This window comes from Alexandromys fortis, unplaced genomic scaffold (assembly GCF_014885135.2).
Source record: "Alexandromys fortis isolate MF-2015 unplaced genomic scaffold, M_Fortis_MF-2015_v1.1 scaffold_15, whole genome shotgun sequence".
Classification (NCBI taxonomy): Eukaryota; Metazoa; Chordata; class Mammalia; order Rodentia; family Cricetidae; genus Alexandromys; species Alexandromys fortis.
The window spans coordinates 18351571-18370913 of NW_026067911.1; the positions used below are offsets into that span (position 1 = coordinate 18351571).

The 19343-nt window shown below is 44.5% G+C and overlaps 1 protein-coding gene across 1 annotated transcript in view; it reads left to right on the forward strand.

The window, feature by feature from the left end:
• Nucleotides 1-1395: 1395 nt before the first annotated feature.
• The window catches only part of Lhfpl6 (LHFPL tetraspan subfamily member 6), a 185699-nt gene continuing 167751 nt past the window's right edge, over nucleotides 1396-19343 (forward strand). The window contains exons 1-2 of the mRNA XM_050138436.1: nucleotides 1396-1644; nucleotides 2945-3514. Of these exons, the coding sequence (XP_049994393.1) occupies nucleotides 3130-3514 (385 nt within the window). The 5' untranslated portion in view covers nucleotides 1396-1644; nucleotides 2945-3129. The remainder of the gene's footprint in view (nucleotides 1645-2944; nucleotides 3515-19343) is intronic.

A 19343-nucleotide genomic window follows, 5' to 3' on the forward strand; every position in this document is an offset into this window, starting at 1 on the left:
GGTGGGGGGTGGCACTTAGCTGGACGGCAGACCAGTCATATGGCTACCACCCACGCTCAGCAACTGGTGATTTGCACATGAAGAATTCAAACAAGTTAACGAGGGGAAACTTCTAGACCTCCTCCCCAGCCTTGGCCCTGTTCTCACTTTTAGCTTCTGGATGGGCCCTGTGTACTGCAAGGAGCTGGATCCCTGGTTTTTATGGACTAGTGGCCAGTAGTGTCTTCCCAGTCATGGGTCATGCTTATCAGAAACATCCCCAGACTTTGCCCAATGTCTCCTGGTAACTATGTTTTGCCCTTCTGAGGAATTTTGTGAGAGAGCTTCATGTGGGCTCCATTGTTTTCATGGGCGACTCATCACCTGCATTATATTCTTACAAAGGACAGGCTTGGAATCAATCCCTTAAAACCTTTTGACCAATCAAGAAACATCCTCTGTCTCCGGCTGATGCTCCCTAATTAAACGGTGCACTTGAGATTTTATTTCGAAATATATTCTCACCCGTTTATTACTTCCACCTACTTTGGCAAGGCACATCACAAAAGCTGTATCTGGGAAAGGCGAGCACTACTTCAAAAGTTGCCGTTCCCAGATGGCAGCTTCCTAAAAATAACCGTCCTCAGTGGAGGCTCCCGGGGTCAGTCAGTTCCCTACAGTAGAACACAGCTGAGGCTTCCAAAGGGTTCAAATGCTGCCAGCAAGTCAGAACCCGGGAAGGTCCGGAGGGGAAATCAAAAGGAGCTGGTTTTCAGAAAGGAAATCCAAGGGCTGTGTAGATGATAAGATTGATTATGGGAGGGGAATGGAGAGAGTAAGAGGAAGGGAAGGAGAAAGGAAGGTGGAGGAATGAGGAGGGGGGGTTGGGTGAGAGGAAAAGCGGAGGAGGGGCGGGGAGGGGAAGACCGGGAAGAGGAAGAGAAATGTCTCCAAGGAGGTTCCCGAAGGTGTGCAGCTGTTGGAAGAGGCTGGCTAGAGGAGTCGCCTGCCTTCTTCCTGACTTGTTCCTCTCTGAACCCAGCAGTCTCACGTGGCATGCCCAGCTTTCTTATGTCCTCACCCTTCCATGGTCTCTGTCCTCCAAAGTGATCACTTCTCAAGAGCCCTTTAAAGCTCACAGACATCACTCTACCCGCTCTTCCGAGGCTACTTCCCCACCCTCGTCTCGGTTAAGGCTGCGGGAACACTGCAGTTCCAGACCCCAATGTGTGACCCAGAAAAGAATACAGGGGTAGGGTGTGGCCTCGGCGCCCCCGAGGAGCTGCGGAGAAGGCGAGCAACTTTCTCCCAGATTTCTCGGTCTGTCTGCCGCCCCCACTCTCGCGCGTCCAGGACTGCGCGGCGGGGCCAAGGGGAGGGGACAGCGGAAAGGGGAGGGCGGGGAGGAGGCGGCGCGTGCCTCGCCTGCCAAAGCTGGAGCCGGCATCGGCGGAGCTCCCGGGCCGCACGGCCACAGCCGGCGGGCTCTCCGAGCGGGTCCTCCTGACCCTCCACCGGGGCTCCCCAGAGTCTTCCCGATCTCCGTCGCGATAGTGGCGAAGGCGAGAAGGACAGTCTTTCGTGTCGCCCTGTCCCCGCCAGGAAAAGACAGCAAGTTGTGTTGAGCTCGGGACCCGCTAGGGACCGTGGCCGCCGCCCGGCCGGGTAAGTAGCGTGCCCCGCGGCCCCGAGCCCGGCACCGGGGTCCCCGCTGACTTCCTGAGCAGCGTGGTTCAGCTGTGGTCGGTGTTGGCCTCCGGGGGGTGCTGCCTTCCCATCCTTATCCGCCCCTTTTTCGGAGCCGGCTGCAAGAACTTCCCCGTGCCGCTTAGCATCCAGAGATCATTGTGTGTGTCCCTGGTGCCCCAGGGTGCGGTGGGTGTGCGGAACAGTTTGCGAGGGTTGGGGGAGTTTGGCTCTGAATTGACTTGGATTAGGGTACCTCACTCCAGCTGAGGAAGAGGCCCCCTCCTTTCTCCTACTCCTCTCAGTTGCTGGTCAGCCCCAGAGCAACTCAACTCCAGCCTCTACTCACAGCTGACAAGATTTTAAAAACTGTAGCCAGAGGGAGCTCCCTTTGGAATCCAAAACTGAGGGCGAGAGAAGTTTGCTTGAAGGCTCAGAAGCTGGAGTTAGAAAGCAGTTTGCAGATGGAACCTCAGGGTGGGTGTACTTTTGCGTTACTTGTGGCGAGTGTGTTCAGGTGTGCAAATCAACCCACCTCGTGAAACCCTTTGAATAGCTGATGTTTGACACTTGGTATCGGAGAAGTACGCGTGCCTGCCCCGTTAAACACAGGTGAAATGGGCAGCAGCTGAAGTCACTGAAGCCACTGAGTCAAACTAGGAGCTGGGAAAATAATAGAGGCTTGCATTTACCCCGCAAGATTAAGACCGAAGGAATTCTCAGTGTTGAGTAGTGGGAGTGTGTGACCATGGTTCTACCCAGTGCGTACACCTGGGTGGCAAGTGATGTTAGTTAAGCTTACAGTACTCTCTGTGTAATTGTAAGAAGCTACCATCATTTCGCTTGGTTGTCACACCCATCAAGAGTTGCAGAGAAACTGCTTAGGAACTAAGTGAACTTGCAAGCCGAGAAAACAAATAGCAGTATGGTTCATTTTATTTTAATATCCTGAGTTATGTCTACTGCTAGTAAAAAAAATGCTACATTGCTTTTAATGTGAGTATGTGAAATGAATTCACTGGCTTGGCAAATAGAAGCCATTCATTTCTTTAAGTAAATAGCTGTCAGAGTTAATTTGGGAGCGTTTTCCAGGAGATAAAGACGTGGGAAATCTTTGAGCGAGTTTGGCAAAACTTGTGTAGAGTTGCGTATGGAGAGAATTAGTTCTTCCCTGCTTTTGAAGGTAGCTTGACTTAAGTGAAAATTGTAGTGCTTCTAGAGACCTATAAATGAGCTAGAAGTACTTAACTTTCACTGTTTCCTGTTGCTTTTTTACTAGGGGCCGCCATCAGTACTGCAAAGTCTGAGAGGTTGATACCCTGTCAGACTGAAGATTTGTCACTGCTGGTAGCTGCATCCTTCCTGAAGCACCGTGGATTACCTGGGAGCGTCTAGTGACCACAAGCCTCCGTTCCCACCTTCGGGACGCTCACATTGGGTTGCCATTGTATTGCCTGCTCCAAGATGGCATCCAGCCTGACTTGTACTGGAATGATCTGGGCTTTGCTCTCCTTCCTCAGTGCTGCCACCTCCTGTGTGGGGTTCTTCATGCCTTACTGGCTCTGGGGATCTCAGCTGGGCAAGCCTGTGTCCTTCGGCACTTTCCGGAGGTGCTCGTATCCTGTGCACGATGAGAGTCGGCAAATGATGGTGATGGTGGAGGAATGTGGGCGCTATGCCTCCTTCCAGGGCATCCCGAGCGCGGAGTGGAGGATCTGTACCATCGTGATGGGTCTGGGCTGTGGCCTGCTCCTCCTGGTAGCGCTGACCGCCCTTATGGGCTGCTGTGTGTCGGAGCTCATCTCCAGGACAGTAGGGAGAGTGGCCGGAGGGATACAGTTCCTGGGAGGTGAGTGGCTTTGCTAAACTTGAGTCGTTTCGGTCCTAAGTATTGAAAATTATGTTTTGTTTGTCTGCTGATGCAAGGGTGATTGACACATGCAATGCAAGCAGAAACAGATCTGATATGACCATGGTTATAGATGCAATAGAGTCAAAAGAGTTTTACTGAAATTCTTTCAGTGTCAAGGGTTATTCATGCCTGTTCATCCTCATACACACGCGTGCGCACTTGGCCCGCTGGGTACCATCTATGTGAGACACACATATGTAGGCTATTTATAACATATGTACTGGGGAGATAGTTTATGTCTCATAGCTTCTTGCTGTTTTGTCCAACAGTAGACCCATGGGTTGTCTTTGCCTTCGTGGACGCTTGAGGTCTTTCGAGGCAAATATTTCATAGAAAAATGCAAAAGGTGTTTGGTTCAATATCGTGATCATGATAAGCCTTGAAGATGCCTGGCAGATATCACATGGACCGCTGTTTAATTTTACACTACATTGGATGTGGGTTTTAAGTGAGTTATGATGTCATCTCGGCCGCTGTGTTTTTCACTGTGTTACAGATACAATTCTAGGCTGATTATGGCGTGAGGTCTTAAGTTCCCCGGGCAACTTTTTCTGTGGAGGAAAGAAAAGAATACAGTGTTTAGAGAACGGTGTGAGCTGTCCCAAATGAACTGGACAGTCTCACTAACACCAGACAGGGTCTGAGTTTTCACTTGGCGCTCTTCCAGCAAGTATTGCTCCAATATCTCTGGTCATATGGTTCTAATTGCACTTTATATATTTTCCACTGGGCTTTTCCACCTCCATCCTTCAACCTGACTGGCTGAACTTGTCTGATTTACAATACGCCCTGGTGAAATATGACAGCTTCCCTCGATGGCACAGACTGAAGGGGAAAACAGGAAGGCTGGAAGACCTGTAAAACTACATGTGTAACTTCATAACAATGTAAAAGTCTATTATTCTTCCACGTGACATCTTCTTACAGCCTTTTGTGAAGAACCCAGAAGAAGAAAAGGCCTTAAAAGCGGCCGTTTTGTGGTGTCTGGTACAGATTAGAAGACCCCAGGGCCTCATTACACATTATTTACTGTAAAACTTTGTAAGTAGGGATGCTGAGAATGGGTACAGCAAGGCAGCTTTGTGTGTCCGGGCAAGACTCAGACCCATGTGCGGTCCTTTATTTTCTCATTCTCATCCAGAATAAACTCCACTGGGTTTTGCATCTTCATCTGCACTGGGAGGTGCTTTGGGGGCCTGACAATCCCCCCTGCCTGCTTCTCTGTCCACTACTGGCTCTTACTGTCTAACACATATGTTTACACAGAAATATAGTAAAACTTTTAGGAAACATAAGGAAGTTGTCATTGGAACTGGAAATATAAATACAGGGTTCAGAAACTTGTTTTTGTCACAGATATTTAGAGCAAAACCAATGCTGGGAATATTGAGAGGAATTTTTTTTCTTTGAGAATGAACTGGGCTTGCTGTTGTTTTACTTGGCTCTGGAAAAATGCTTAGGCAGTTTCATTTTTCTCCTCTTATGGTAAATATTACTTTCCATTTTTTTTTTTCATTTTGGAGCAGAGACTGCTATTATTTCTGGCAGAATAGGAAAGTGCTTACAAAGAGAAATCAGCTTTTATTGATTATCTCTAAACGTAATGAAGGAAGGCAACCAGAAGTGAATCTGAGACCCTGGAGATTTATCCTCCCCTCTCTAAGCTATGTATAGATTTTTTTTTTGAATTATATGGAGCCAACCCTTCTCTTAGACTACCCAAGGGGAAAGACAATTGAGAAAGTTATATACATTTTAAAATAACCATGCTTTTCTTTGTATATATGCTTCATGATCCTCTGTTTGGTAAAGAGTTACTAATATTAAATTAGGGATAGATATCTTTGATATGGCTGCCCCTTCCTTTCTCCCTTCCTCCCTTCTTTCTTTCCTCCCTTTCTTCATTCTTACCACTTTTCCTTGTGTGCGCTTGTGTTCCTCCGTGTGTAGTATGTGCACATATGCACATGTGGTAGGTGCACACAAAGGCTAGAAATGGACATTAGGTGTTCTGCTCTGTCACTCTCCTCCTTGTTCCCATGAGACAGAGTCTCTCACTGAGTCTGGAGTTACACTGGCTGCCTGCAAGCCAAGGAGTCCTTCATTTCTGCCCTCAACGGTGTTGGGGTTTCAGGTATATGCACAGCAAAGCCTGACTTTGCACGTGGGCACTGGGGATTTGAACCCAAGCATTCACGCTTATACAGCAAATATTCTTACCCATCTCAATAGTCCCCAGCAGTTGGCGTTGCCTTATTTCCTTTACTTAGGTCAGGTGGAAATAATTCTGGCAGTAAAAAACCTAAGAGGTCTATTAAAAATTCCAGCTCTTGAACAGACATGCCCATTACCACAGATAATAGTGGTTAAGAAAATAACTTGGACCCTGGAGAGAGATTTTGAAAATCTGTTGTTGCTCATCAACAGCTAATAAGAGGACAGATGATAAAACACGATGCCTTCTGACGAACTTCTCCAGTTGTTCACTACATGGCTGTTTTCTCTTTTTACCCACAAAACTTATGCGGTTAGTAGTTCTCTTCTACTTGAGATTTTAGAAAGCGGTCGAGTGTTTTTAAAGACCAGAAGATGCCAGATCAGTGAGTTTTGAGAGGCTTTAGCTCAGTGTCAGAATGTAATCAGCATTTAGGAGGCTCTGCCGGGAGGCAGATTTCTCTTACTAAAAATGAATCACCCAGAAGGGTTATGTTTAGCTAAAGTGAGGCTTGTTCCAAAAACAACAGGAAGCAGAGGAATGGCAAGATACAGAGGCATCTTGCTTACCCCCACCTGCTGGATCTGGAGTCTGCCCATATGGTGTAGCATCGGGCAGTACGACCCCTGTAGTAGTTTGGAACAAAATAAAGGACAGAGTGTCAACCTTGAATTGGAATAGTCTTGTGATGGCTGACTAGAGGTTGAAATGTCACCTTTCAACCAGTCAAACAACATAAGTTGGGGACTTCTGTATGGAGACCTTCTGTCTTAGGGACACTTCAAGAAACCAATGAATACTTTTTTCCCCGAGGTAACTTGTGGGTGAACTTTATTGCTGCTGTCTTTATTAAGAGGCATGCTTGCATCATAATTTAAAAATAGTGAGCTTTGAGTTATGTCTTTCTTGAGTTTTTTAAAAGTCTATAGAGAGGCTCTGGAAAATAGAGTGTGTCATTAAAACATTTGTGGAATATACTTAGGGTTCTTTGTAAAAAAAAGTTTGACTTCTGTCTTTTTTGTCCAGTATAAGATTGTGTCCCCTCAAATTCTGTAGTCATTAGACACACAGAGAGAGAGAGAGAGAGAGAGAGAGAGAGAGAGAGAGAGAGAGAAAGGGAGAGAGAAAGGGAGAGAGAAAGGGAAAGAGAAAGGGAGAGAGAAAGGGAGAGGGAGGGAGAGGGAGGGAGAGGGAGGGAGAGGGAGAGGGAGAGGGAGAGGGAGAAGGAGAGGGAGAGGGAGAGGGAGAGGGAGAGGGAGAGGGAGAGAGAGAGATTTTCAGTCAGCCAGTCAGTCTATGCATACTGGGGCACAATATATGACCAGATAGCAAACATATACACACTCACTCATAAACAACTTCTCTCTCTCTCTCTCTCTCTCTCTCTCTCTCTCTCTCTCTCTCACACACACACACACACACACACACACACACACACATACTTAAGAGGGGACCTGATATTTGCATTTCTGCCAAGTTAAAGGCCTAGCACTGCTGTTGTTTCTGAGGCCACAGTTTAAAATGCTGCTTTAAGAAAAGCATTTCATATTAGGATGGCAGATGACTTCTAAAACTTAGTTAGTTGAGCCATGATCTTGTATAAACTTCCCTAACCCAGCTATAAAAGGGTCCCCACCTTTGTAGTTTGCTATTTTGGGTACATCTTGGTCACATTTGCCTTGTTCTTGTCACCTTTTCCTGGAATTAGTTTTAGATATCTATTAAATGCATTTCATAATGTTTGTGATATCCGTGTTATATAAAACTTCCCTTCATTTGTCATTTTCCTATACCAGACACAAGATTTATAAGAGGAAAACTAAAAGCAAGACCGCATTTTAGCCTCTGTAGTTGGTATTGAATGGATTTGGGTGTCCAGTAAGGAACTTTTCACTGGGATGGTCCCAGGCAGCTCCAGGCCAACTCTATACCACTATGTACACCTTTGTGATGCCGAATGGTTAGATGTGGAGGGCACTTGAGGAACTAGCTTTGGTTAGTGAACCTTTTCCTGATACACTCTTGCTCAATGGTAGGGACCCTCAAATTTTAAAGGCCTTGCCTTTCATTCCTATCATGTGTACTGATAGCACACAAGGAATAAGATTGAGCTGGAGACATAGACCATCTTCGGTGTGAGCAGGAGACAGAGACCGTCTTCGGTGTGAGCAGGAAGAGTTATAGTCCGACGTGACATTGACAATGCCTGCCAGACTCCGCCTGCTCCGAGTTCTAAGTTTCTTACAGGCAGGAACAATGACAAATCAGCCAATAATTCACAAAATCTGTAGCATCAAAGTTTATGTATTCGTACCTAGCAACGGTTTTGAATGGCGTGTTTCAGGTAGCCACTGATGTCAGTCTTACTGTTCACTTAAAGACCTTTTCTGAGTCTTGGTCTAGGACTTTTTCCGTTGTTTGGTTATGTCCCTATAAAGCTCCCAAGCTTCTTGGGTAGGAATTTAATGCAGCATCCTTTTTAGCTCTATGAGAGCCTAGAGATGTCACCCATGACCTTAGTGTCCGTGAAGTCTCCAGCGTTCTGCCCCAGAAGGTGTTGAGCAGGGCTCAGTGGAGACCAGGTGGAAAAGGCTGAATGAACTTCCCCAGGGATGACTGGCCCAGCTGGTGCACAGAAAGAACCCTTTTTTAGAACCACAAGCCAGTGCTACTCACTTAGACCTCACCCTCTGTCCTAAGTCATGCTGTTTAGGTCACTGTGTAGACTTACACAGGTGCCAATCCTAGATGAGGCCGTCAGACTTGTTATTTGGGGATTATAAGATTTGAGGTAAAGAACATCAGAATTGGTGCTGTGGAAACAACCTTGTTAATTCAGATGCTGGCTTCTCCTGGAAGCCTGTTTACCTCAGGTGGTAGTTCCCCTACCACCTGCCATGATAAAGCAAAGGAGAACCGACTGTTGTTTTCCATGCTGTACTTTGAGAAAGATTCTATTTGGAGTGCGGTGTTCGAGTCCTTCACCTTGGGATCATGTGATACAATCTTTTATTCTGTTGGCGTCCTTAGTGTCTTGGTTTCTTTGCTGTGAAACTGTACTCGGCTCCACCTCCCCGCCATCCCCAGTTCGTGTTATTGTTTCTGATTTTCTTCCTAACATTACCTCTCTGAACTAAATAATAATTATAATGTCAATTAGTCTTCAAATAAAATAATATAAACATGACATAGCCAGCTAGTTAGCAGCCCATGACAACTCTCCCTTCAGTTGCGGAGATTCCTGAGCTGCCTCACTTCCTCCATAGTTTTTGAGGGTGGGGAGTCAAGTTATTTTTCTGTTACTCCCCTTGTTACCATCAGTCAATCCACCCGCAGCTGGAGACTACAGAGGCGGGGGTCAATAACGGACTAGTTACCCTCACTGGTATAGAGGCTGCAAACTGGCTCGTCACAGAGTGCACTGACTGAGGAATGTGAACTAATGTTTGCTAGAAAGCACTTAAAGGAAAACAATTGAGATCCTTCCATTGTTTCTGCATGGCACCTGAAGATGCTTGATGCTTTCATGCTACACAGGAGCATCATTGTCTGCCACCAGGACTCGAACCTTCCAGCGTAGCCAGAGTGGCTCTGTCGGTGTGTGCAGGTTAGAATCAGAAAAAAAAAAAAATTATTGTGCTAGTCATAAAAATTCATTCTTGGGGCCTTCAGAATTGACCTTGTTGCTTGCCAAGTAGCATCTTCAAGGTGGTCTGAGGAACATTAATTCCTGTGTGTACTAAGATGTGTTACCAAGAATAACCTAATTAGCATGAGCAAGAAGAGTTCAGCGTGGCTAGCTGTGAAAATTATCAGCTTACATTACAACGGTCTTTTCATGTCCTTGGGGTGTTGAGGCATACAGGCAGGCTTTGGGAGAATGGATTGGACTATAGTCTAATTAAGCATCCCCTTCACCTACTCAGGTCCAATACCATGGAGAGACCCGTGGTTCAATTTTTACTTCACCTCATTTAAGCAAGAAACACCTTTTTATTAGATGAGGACACTAAATTCTAGAGTGAGACCAATGATGTCCCCGTTTTTTTTATTGATTAGGCTACAAATACGATCACTATACTATTAAAGTGTCAATCAAATGCTACCTTATGGGGCTGCAGAGATGGTTCGACAGTTAAGAGCACTTGATACACTTGCAGAAGACCCAAGTTTGCTTATTAGCACCCACATAGGGAAGCATACAACCACCTGTAGCTCCAGCTTCTGGAGATCCAATTCTCTCCTCTGCCCTCTCATGCATGAGGGCACCCTCTTGCATGTGCTCACACCCATAGACACATAAACATATACATAGTTAAAAATAAAACAAATTCCTTTTGCAAGCTATTTTATGTTGTAATACTCAGGATCAGAAGCTCAGTTTGGTTAAGCACACTATGAGCATGAACTCAAAGTTTCTGACCATGATGGGTAGTGAATCTCTAACACAGGTGACACTGTTTAAACATTATTTATTTTTACTTTATATGGATGGGTGTTCTGTCAGCCTGTGTGTCTGTCTGTGCACCATGCGTGTGCAGTGCCCTCAGAGGCTGAAAAGGGTATCAGCTCCTCTGGAACTGGAATTGTAGATGGTTGTGAGCTGCCCTGTGGGTGCCAGGAACCAAATTGAGGTACTCTATAAGACCAACAAGTGCTTGTAAACACTGAACTGTCTCTCCTGCCCCCAGGTGAAAATTTTATTGTCTCTGTTGGCCTCAGTTTATGAGTCTGGAAGAAACTGGATAGTTGTATTATACAATAACCTTTCCCAAATATGCATTGCAGGTTTATGATAATAGTCCTCTTGTTCGTGAGGTCAGTGCCTTCCTGACTGAGCCATCACTATAGCCCCCGAGAGGTCTTTAGTGTGACTGTCTAATTCTATCTATCTATCTATCTATCTATCTATCTATCTATCTATCTATCTATCTATCTATCTATCTATCATTTACCTACCTATCTGTCTGATTAGGGGAATGTAACCGTTTCCATTTGTACTCTATCCTCAAAGTTACAATCAATCACAGAAGAAAGACATTATACTCCTGATTGCAAAATATCCTTACACATAGACTTTAGGAATGGAGAGAACAAAGTCAAAATGTTAAAAATAAGACCTTATTTTTGGAGTCTAACAAAATGCCCAAGAAATCTGTGATAATAATTTGCTATCTGCTCCAAACTCTATATAATATGGGCTCTTTGAAAGTTTTTTTTCAGCATGGCAGATGTTAGCCTTGTGTTGAATATTGATGTTAGCATCTGCCATCAAGATGTCCAAACTCCAGAAACTGTGCAAAACAGCTGTGATGAAAAGGCTAAGAAGCTTCAGTATATTTTCCCAAGATCCTTTGCACACACCCCTTGGGTAGGAATGAAAGAAGATCAGCCCATGGTGATCAAACTTAGCTTCTGATCCTGAGTATTAAATATTCAGTATTCCTATGAGAGAGAGGTAGTGGCAGACAGGCAGGCAGGCTACACCTTAGGAACTCTGAAGACTTTACGGCTGGTCCAAGGCTCACTTTGTAAAGTGTTTTTCAGAATTACTGTGGCCGTTGTGTTTCTATCCTCTCTTCATGCCTTGAGGACAAGGACTGTCTCTGTCTTCAGTGCTCTGCTTACTAGATCTTCCAATCCACCAGTCAGAGTTCTCACTGGACTGTGGTACCCTTGGCTGGTGATTCTTTTGAAGTGGACTCTGTGGATGTGTATGAGGCAGAGAGGAAGAGGAAGGGAGGGAGGAGGGGGAGCAGAAGAAGGGAGGGAAAGGAGGGGAGTTGTCAAGGATGAGATAAAAGCAGCAATGGTCATTCTAGTTTCTAGTCTAAGTGACACCTAGAAAGAAGATGTCTACAGATTTAGGCAGCAGGGCCATCAGCTCAGTTCTGGACATTGTGTGGTTCCAGTTCTGGCAGGATTTCAAGGCTGAAGGTCAAGTGGGGAAGTTGGGAACACTGAGCTTGGAGCTCCTAGGAATGATCAGGATTAGAACATATAGAAGTGGTACCTTACTTCATTTAGTCTCCAAAAAGCCCAGCGTTTGCAGCTCAGGACTCCTACCGTTTGATGGCATTGGCTGATGGACCGTTTGACCACCTCGCTGCCTCTGATTTAACCGTGGTTGTTAAGCTTCCCCCGGAGAGTGCCAGCTGCATGGCGGTTGTTATGATATAGCTCGGGATCACGGAGAAGTTTTCACTCTATGGGAGTTGATTTTTCTGCCTGGAGTGAAGTGCAATGGACATCAAGGTGGGATGAAATCCTTTTGCATAATGTTCGTTAACAAAAAGCTGCCTTGGGGATGATAGAGTCTAGAACATGCTGGACAAAAGAAGAAAGGTGACTACCGTGTGTGTGTGTGTGTGTGTGTGTGTGTGTATGTGTGTGTGTGTATGTGTGTGTGTGTGTGTGTGTGACCTCATGCATAAAGATGTTGTTCTATTTTGATCCCCTGGTGGAGAAAAGTCAGCTCATTTATCTCATCTCGGCTGGTGGCGATCCTGATTATACCCTCTTGTAGGAGCCGTTTAAAATTCAATTTGTCTGCCCATGCCCTCCGTGCTCAGTGGGTTTCATTAAATGGCACAGCGGTGACTTCTTCTTCCCCGGGTGGCACCTTTTGATACACATCCGACTTTGCTGTAATTCCAGACAATTGTGCTCTGTGTGGACTGGCCTCACCACAGTAATCTTCTGGTCCAGTCAGGGTGAGCCCAGAGGTGGGGGATCTGATGGAGTCTGAAGACAGCAGAAACTGCTCAGAAGAAATGTTTACATTTCTCTGTACTTTGTGACTTAGCTTGTGGCTTTTTGGCAGATTGTTTTTGTGGCATTGCTTACAGCCTAAAGGCCGGCTAATAATTTTCCTCATGTGAGGTATTTCAGAATTTACATGGAGTTGGATTCGAAATCACAGCCTCCTTGAGTTCTTAAGTAAAATTAAATATTTGTGTGTGTGTATGTGTGTGTGTGTGTGTGTTAGCAGTCCTTAAGGTATTGCTCACTGTTCGTGGGATCTTGTGGGAACTAAGTAGACTCAGGACACGTTCATCAGTCTTGTGTCTTGACTCTCCCCTCCATCCTCCAGTTAGTGCTTACAAAATACTAAGTCACTAAATTTTTTGTTACTTTTAAGTATATTTACTATACACTTCTAAAATAGATTCCTCCTAAATGATGTCTGTTATTGATAGGCCTCTAAGTAAATGCTCACTGACCACTGCTGGGTGCTAGCTGCATTACTGATGTTAAGGGAAAGCAACAGCCAAGGCTAAGAGCACAGCATACGGGAGGAATGCAGATCCGCAGCAGTGACAATGAAGGAGGAAAAGAAAGAAAGACGGAAGGAAGGATCGCATCTTCATTTATTTTAAGTTCGCTATGGCTCCACACTGCAGCTCTCCTGTTGGTTTGTGTAGCATTGGTATTCTATCAGGTAATGCTTTTCAAATTAAAGACATAGAAGCTCCTCTTTTTTGTATGTTTATATGTGTGCACACATGTGCCACACATGGAGGCCAGCATTGAAATTGGTTATCTTGTTGGATCACTCTCTACTGTGTAGATTGAGGTAGATCTCTTGATGAGCTGGCGGTTATCTTTTTGACTGCCCTAACTTGCTTTGGTGAGTCCCTGGTTCTGTCTTCCATGCACTGGGGTTACATGGCATCACCATAGCCATCTGGGTTCTATGTGGGTATTCTGGTAGGTGAGTCAAGCACCTTACCTGCTGGTTGTCTTCCCAAGTCTGAAAGATGCCCTGTGGGGATTTGTAGATGTTCTTAGTGTCCAGACAATGTGTTTTGCATCTGTACATTGTTCCCATTTTCTTGCTTATGGTATACTTTTTAGTCTTACCTGTTTCATCTGAGAGGCTTGCTTGCTTCTGGGCACAGAAGTCAGGGCTTCATATTTGCTGCCCTAATGCTTTACCCCGAGACCCACCTGTAGCACTCCCCATCTCCCTGCCAGAACACCCCCATGTATTTTTAGCTCGATAACAGCTTGCTTGCATTCTTGAATTCAAAATCGCCAGTGTCACACTTTTAACACAACAAGTTTGTCATGCGCTAGATTATTTCCCACGTTTTCTTTCTCATGTGATCCGAAATGCTATATCACCTTCTGCTTGCAACTGTGATGGGTGGAATAATAGAAGCATATCTAATTCAGGACGTAACTCTTAGAAGGCTGCAAATCCTTGCTTTGACTGCTCGGTCTTTCCTGTAGGAACACACTACTGTTATTCTACAACAGAAATCTCCAGCACTGTTGTAGGGTTGGACTGCTACTCCGTCTTCACAGAGGGACGCTGGTAATGGTGTTTTCAGGTGTCTAATGCAGTGATGTTAAGATTAGTGCTCAATTCAGGGGTTTTAGGAGCTCTCATTTCTGATTCTCAGGGGAACTGAAGATGTGTGTGTGTGTGTGTGTGTATTTAAAAACTGTAACAAGTACAGTGTAAGAGGAAGATAAAAATAATTTTGAGATCGATGCTAGAGATGGGTCATGGGAATTCACTGTAAAAGTATTGCTGGGTGGTAGCGGCACAAGCCTTTAATACCGGCACATGGGAGGCAGAGGCAGGTAAATCTGTATTAATTCAAGGCCAGTCTCATCTGCAAAGTGAGTTCCATGACACCCAGAGCTGTTGTTACACAGAGAAACACTTAGGATCTGAAGATGGCCCTTTTTCCGTTCTCATTTTGTTTGCATTCCTACCAATGGCCAACGAGGATGGACTCAATGGTGTAACTGTTCCTTCGGAACCCTTCAGGGCTATTGCTTCCTGGTGATGCTGTCAGGATATCTAAGTGGGCTGGGTGCTTTTGTCTTAGTCCAAGATGATTGAAAGGGAAAAAGGAGAGGTTGCCGTGTGTGTGTGTGTGTGTGTGTGTGTGTGTGCGCGCGTGCTAAACACAGTAGGGCAGTAGGCCTCTTCAGAAGCCTTCTCTTTACTTAGTCTTTGTGGATAAATACTTTCTTTTGTCAGGCTGCCAAGGCGTTCTTAGTTCTGTGTTACCCAATATTTCTATTTGAAAGAATTAATCAACTCAAGAGCTAGTATTGGGTTGTAGAAGGAAGCCATTAGTTGATCCTGATCTGCTCAAGTATCTGCCCAGTCCCTGTCCCACCCATATGGAGTAGAGTGATGATGCAGAGTCCTCTAAGCAAAAACCTCTAGTAAATACCTCAGGTATTGTATTTTTCATTAGACTCACCTTTGGAAGGTGACCAAAACCAAAAGACATCCATCTATCTGTCCATTTGTCTGTCTGTCTGTCTGTCTGTCTGTCTGTCTGTCTGTCTATCCATCCATCCATCCATCCATCCATCCATCCATCCATCCATCTTATTATTGAGACAGTGTCTTACTATGTAGTCTTGACTGGTCTGGAAATTGATATCTAGATCAGACTGGCCTCAAACTTACAAAATGCTGAGAGTAAAGCTTGCACCACCATGCCTGGCTCACCAAAAGGTGTTTCACAGAACAATCCGTAGTTCATCTTGTTGCTTGGAGGTTGATCTTCTAAGACAAATGGAACTCCTGAATGTGGGCTGTGCACCTCACTAAATCTTTCACTTGTTCTGTGAGCTCTTCACTTCCTCTCTAAAATACAAACTTTTCCAAATTTAGAATGAATTTTCCTGCAACTGGCTACAGTTGACTCTCAAGTGTTTACTGCTTCAGTTTTTCTTGGAAGTAACTCCACTGTATCATCCCATATGGGCAGGACAGGGATTGGGCAGGCTCTTGAGTGCCTACTCATTGGGGACCAGGGTATCAGCTAAGCTGTGTAATTTTAGTAGTTTGGGAATACATCTTTCCTTTGTGTATCTCTTGTTCAAGTTTCACTGTTTTTTTTTCTTTTGCCTGTTTGATTCAAGGTATGGAGTATGTCCTGTCAAACTGAATTTTCTTGTTCCCATAACACATCTAATTTACTGAGATTTCATTATTGATTGGTTGATGCATTGATGAACAAACACCTTTTGAAATAGCATGGTAGCACATGTCTGTGATTTCAGCACTCTGGATGTTGTGGTATAAGGTTCAGGAGTTTGAAGCCAGCTTTAGCCACATGGCAAGTTTGTAGCCAGCTTGTCCTATGTAACAGGACAAGAAACAATGACTTTAATTCTACTGTTTAAAACCTAAGAGCAATTGACTTGATACATTTGTATCTCTAATATAGGACAAGTGACATACTTTGAAAAATAGAAGAATAGTCAAAATAAACACACAGGTCTCCAATTATTGAGATTTTCAAAAGGCATTGGAAAAGCCTTAAAAATTAAGAGTGAGCCTGTGTGTCTATCCAGGTTGGGCACCTTTCTACTCTTCTGTAATATAGAAAGGAGAGTGAGGCTTGGATTAGCAACGTGTGTGCGTGTTGTGCACATTGTGCAAGTGTATGCAGAAAACAGAGGAAGATGTTGCGCATCCTCTTCTATCAATCACCATTATTTTATTTCTCTGCAACAGGCTTTTCCACTGAACCTAGAGCTAAGTTGGCAACCAGAAAAGCCTGCCAGTTCATTTGTCCACTCCCTATGGTGCTGGGGTCCAGGCAGCATGTGGAGGCTTTTCACGCTGTTGCTGGATATCTGAACTGAGATCCTCATCCTACACAGCAAGCGCTAGGACCACGGATACACCTCACCAGCCCTCTACATAGAGAAATGAGCCTGCGCTGTGGTTTTATTTCTAGGTAGCGGTAAGAGAGCCTTCCTGCTGAGACTTCTTCTGAAGCGGAGAGAATGGGTGCTTATGTTCCTACCTGTCATGGCACAAATTGGAACTAATGCTTAATTTACCATCTTTGAAATGTGCCTTGTATCAGCACAAAATCTAAGGTGGTACACGCTACCCATCTGAGCAGCCTGTTCTTATCCACAGCCTAGTATTTTTATAGGCTTTAGCGGTACTGCACAGGTAGATCATTGACTCAGCTCTCATCTGTGTGAACTCTGGGAAAATGATTACAGATCAGAGTAGTGGGAAGGGAGCTAAGTTCCACTCTAATTTTGGAAACATAAGTGTAAGTCTAAAATGAGATCATCAGAGTCTCTAGTCCCAAGATCAGGAAAGAGAGCTTCCTGTTGAGGAAATCCCCCGGAGGAGGTTTAGTTTACACAAGAAATTGAATTGTAATAAAGCAGATGGAGGTGATGTCCCTTTCAGGGCTCCTGCACAGTATATAAACTTGAAAGTAAATGCTGGCCACTCTGTGAGGTAAATAGGATTGCTCGTCTGCCCTGTCATACTGATTATCTTTTGGCCCCGGAAATCAATCTCAAGATCTGTAACTTTTTGCTTGCTTTCCATTGCTGTGATAAAAAGGAAATACTTTATTTGGTTTATATATTCCAGTCACACTCTATCACGAAAGGAAATTAGGGCAGGAACCTAGAGACAAGAACTCAGCAGAGGCCATGGAGGAATGCTGCTTACTGGCTTACTCCTTTTTGCTTGCTAAGCCTGCTTTTTTAGAACATCCAGGACCACCTGCCCCAAAGTAGCACCACCCACAATGGATTGGACTCTCCCACATCAATCATTAATTTAAAAATGGTCCATAAACTTGCCTATAGGCCAGTCTAATGAGTCATTTTCTCAGTTGCAGGTCCTTCTTCCCAGATGACCCTATCTCGTGTCAAGTTGTCAAAGACAAAAACCTAGCAAGCACAGGAAGCAAGCACCCTGTGCCGGGCTACCCCACAACAAATGGTGCACATCACCTGAAGGGAACCCTACCTTCAAGAAGTATGAGCAGTTCAGGCCCCCAGTTATCCATCATCCTTCCATGTAGGCATTTGGAACTTGCTAAAGAGTAGGTTGTGGCCCCCCATTTCTTGATGCTTCTTATCTTTGTGCTAGCTGCTTGTCCCCTGTCTCTTGCTTCAAAGAGGTAGGTAGGTCTTGTGGACATCAAATGAAGCTGAAATCAACCCTGGCCACTTGGACGCTTTCATTCCTGGTCACAGAGACTTTAGCAGTGAGTCGGGGAGATGCTATGACTGGAGAAGCTTGCGCTCTTCCCTTCTTAGTGATGGATCCCCAAAGGGCTAGGAAGTTTCCAGGAATACCCTGCTGAGAAGAGAGAAGGAAATGAAACCCTGCTTCCCACCAGGGGAGACACTTGCCTTCTAGGAAAGTTAAACAATCAGATCACTTTGTGAGATAGACCAGAACTGAGGTCAGTGATAGGCAGGGCCACACCCTGACCAGGGCCATTATTTATGCATACCTTTTTTTGTTTAAACCTAAACATTAAATTTAGGTTTATCTTAGTGTTTAGGTTTATCTAATGTGGACTATCCAACGAAATTGACTTGGGCTCAGTCACTGGATCCCTTATTCAATCCTCTTCCCATTGTAGCCACATTGATCAAGTATTTTTTTTCTTTCCTTTTTTTTTTCTTTTTAAACTGCTGCTTGTGGTCATCAATCATCTATGGTTTATAACAGAAATATAAAAAGAATATTTCAATCTTCATTTCTTATGTTTTATCTATAAAATTGCAAAATCACTAACTCCCAGACTGCAAGATGATTTCCAGTATTTCTTTTGTGGAGTAGAATACAGCAAAGATATATTGTCATTTTATTTAAACTTGAAATGTTTTGTGAGACACATAAGAGCTTGTACACTTTTCAGTTCGGAACTGATTTTGCTTGGGTCAGATTCTTGGTTAATACAGCAGGCACTTGGAAACTGTCTTCACTCTTCACGGGGACCCATGAAGTAACTCCATGCAGGCTGGGAGCATGGAATCTCCACCTTCACTACTGACTTTTGGACAGTCTCTTGCTTGACTTTGCATATGCGTGGTAGCTCCTGAGGAATGTCTGTCTTCTTGAACTATAGGAACCCCTCTGAGGCTGGAGAGCAAAGAGAAGTCAATGTTATGTTGTGTGTGTGTGTGTGTGTGTGTGTGTGTTTGTTTGTGTGTGTGTGTGCGCGCCTGTGGATGCATGTGCATGTGTGCGAGTGTGCATGTGTGTGTTTTCAGGCTAAGGAATCTGGGCCTCTTGCCCTAAAAGTATGTCTATTTATGCTAATATTCTCATTCTCTCTCTCTCTCTCTCTCTCTCTCTCTCTCTCTCTCTCTCGTGTGTTTGTGTGAGAGAGAGAGAGAGCTGCACACACAGCATTTTGCTCTATTTATCTAGCTTTATATCTTTTTATAGATTTGAATTGAAATCGATCCATAGAAGAAGCATTTTAGACGGGAGGGAGCAGGTCATTGTTCTGCGTAAAGCGAGTGATTTTGTTCACTAGCTCTACTTCAGCTCACCAAAAACTCATCTTCCTCGGAAGGACGTCTTTCTGCCCAAGTTTATCCCGTATATCCTCCTTTGCGCTTTTAACAGGCCATTTCAACCTTTCATAAAACATTTCACAACAGGCACTATCTCTCATTCTCTGCTGTTACAAACTATGAAATTATATGCCACCCATTTTAAGGAACAAATTCTTACCTCACACTGGCTTCATGTATAAAATTTATCATGCTTTGACTTTTATGTTCATATAT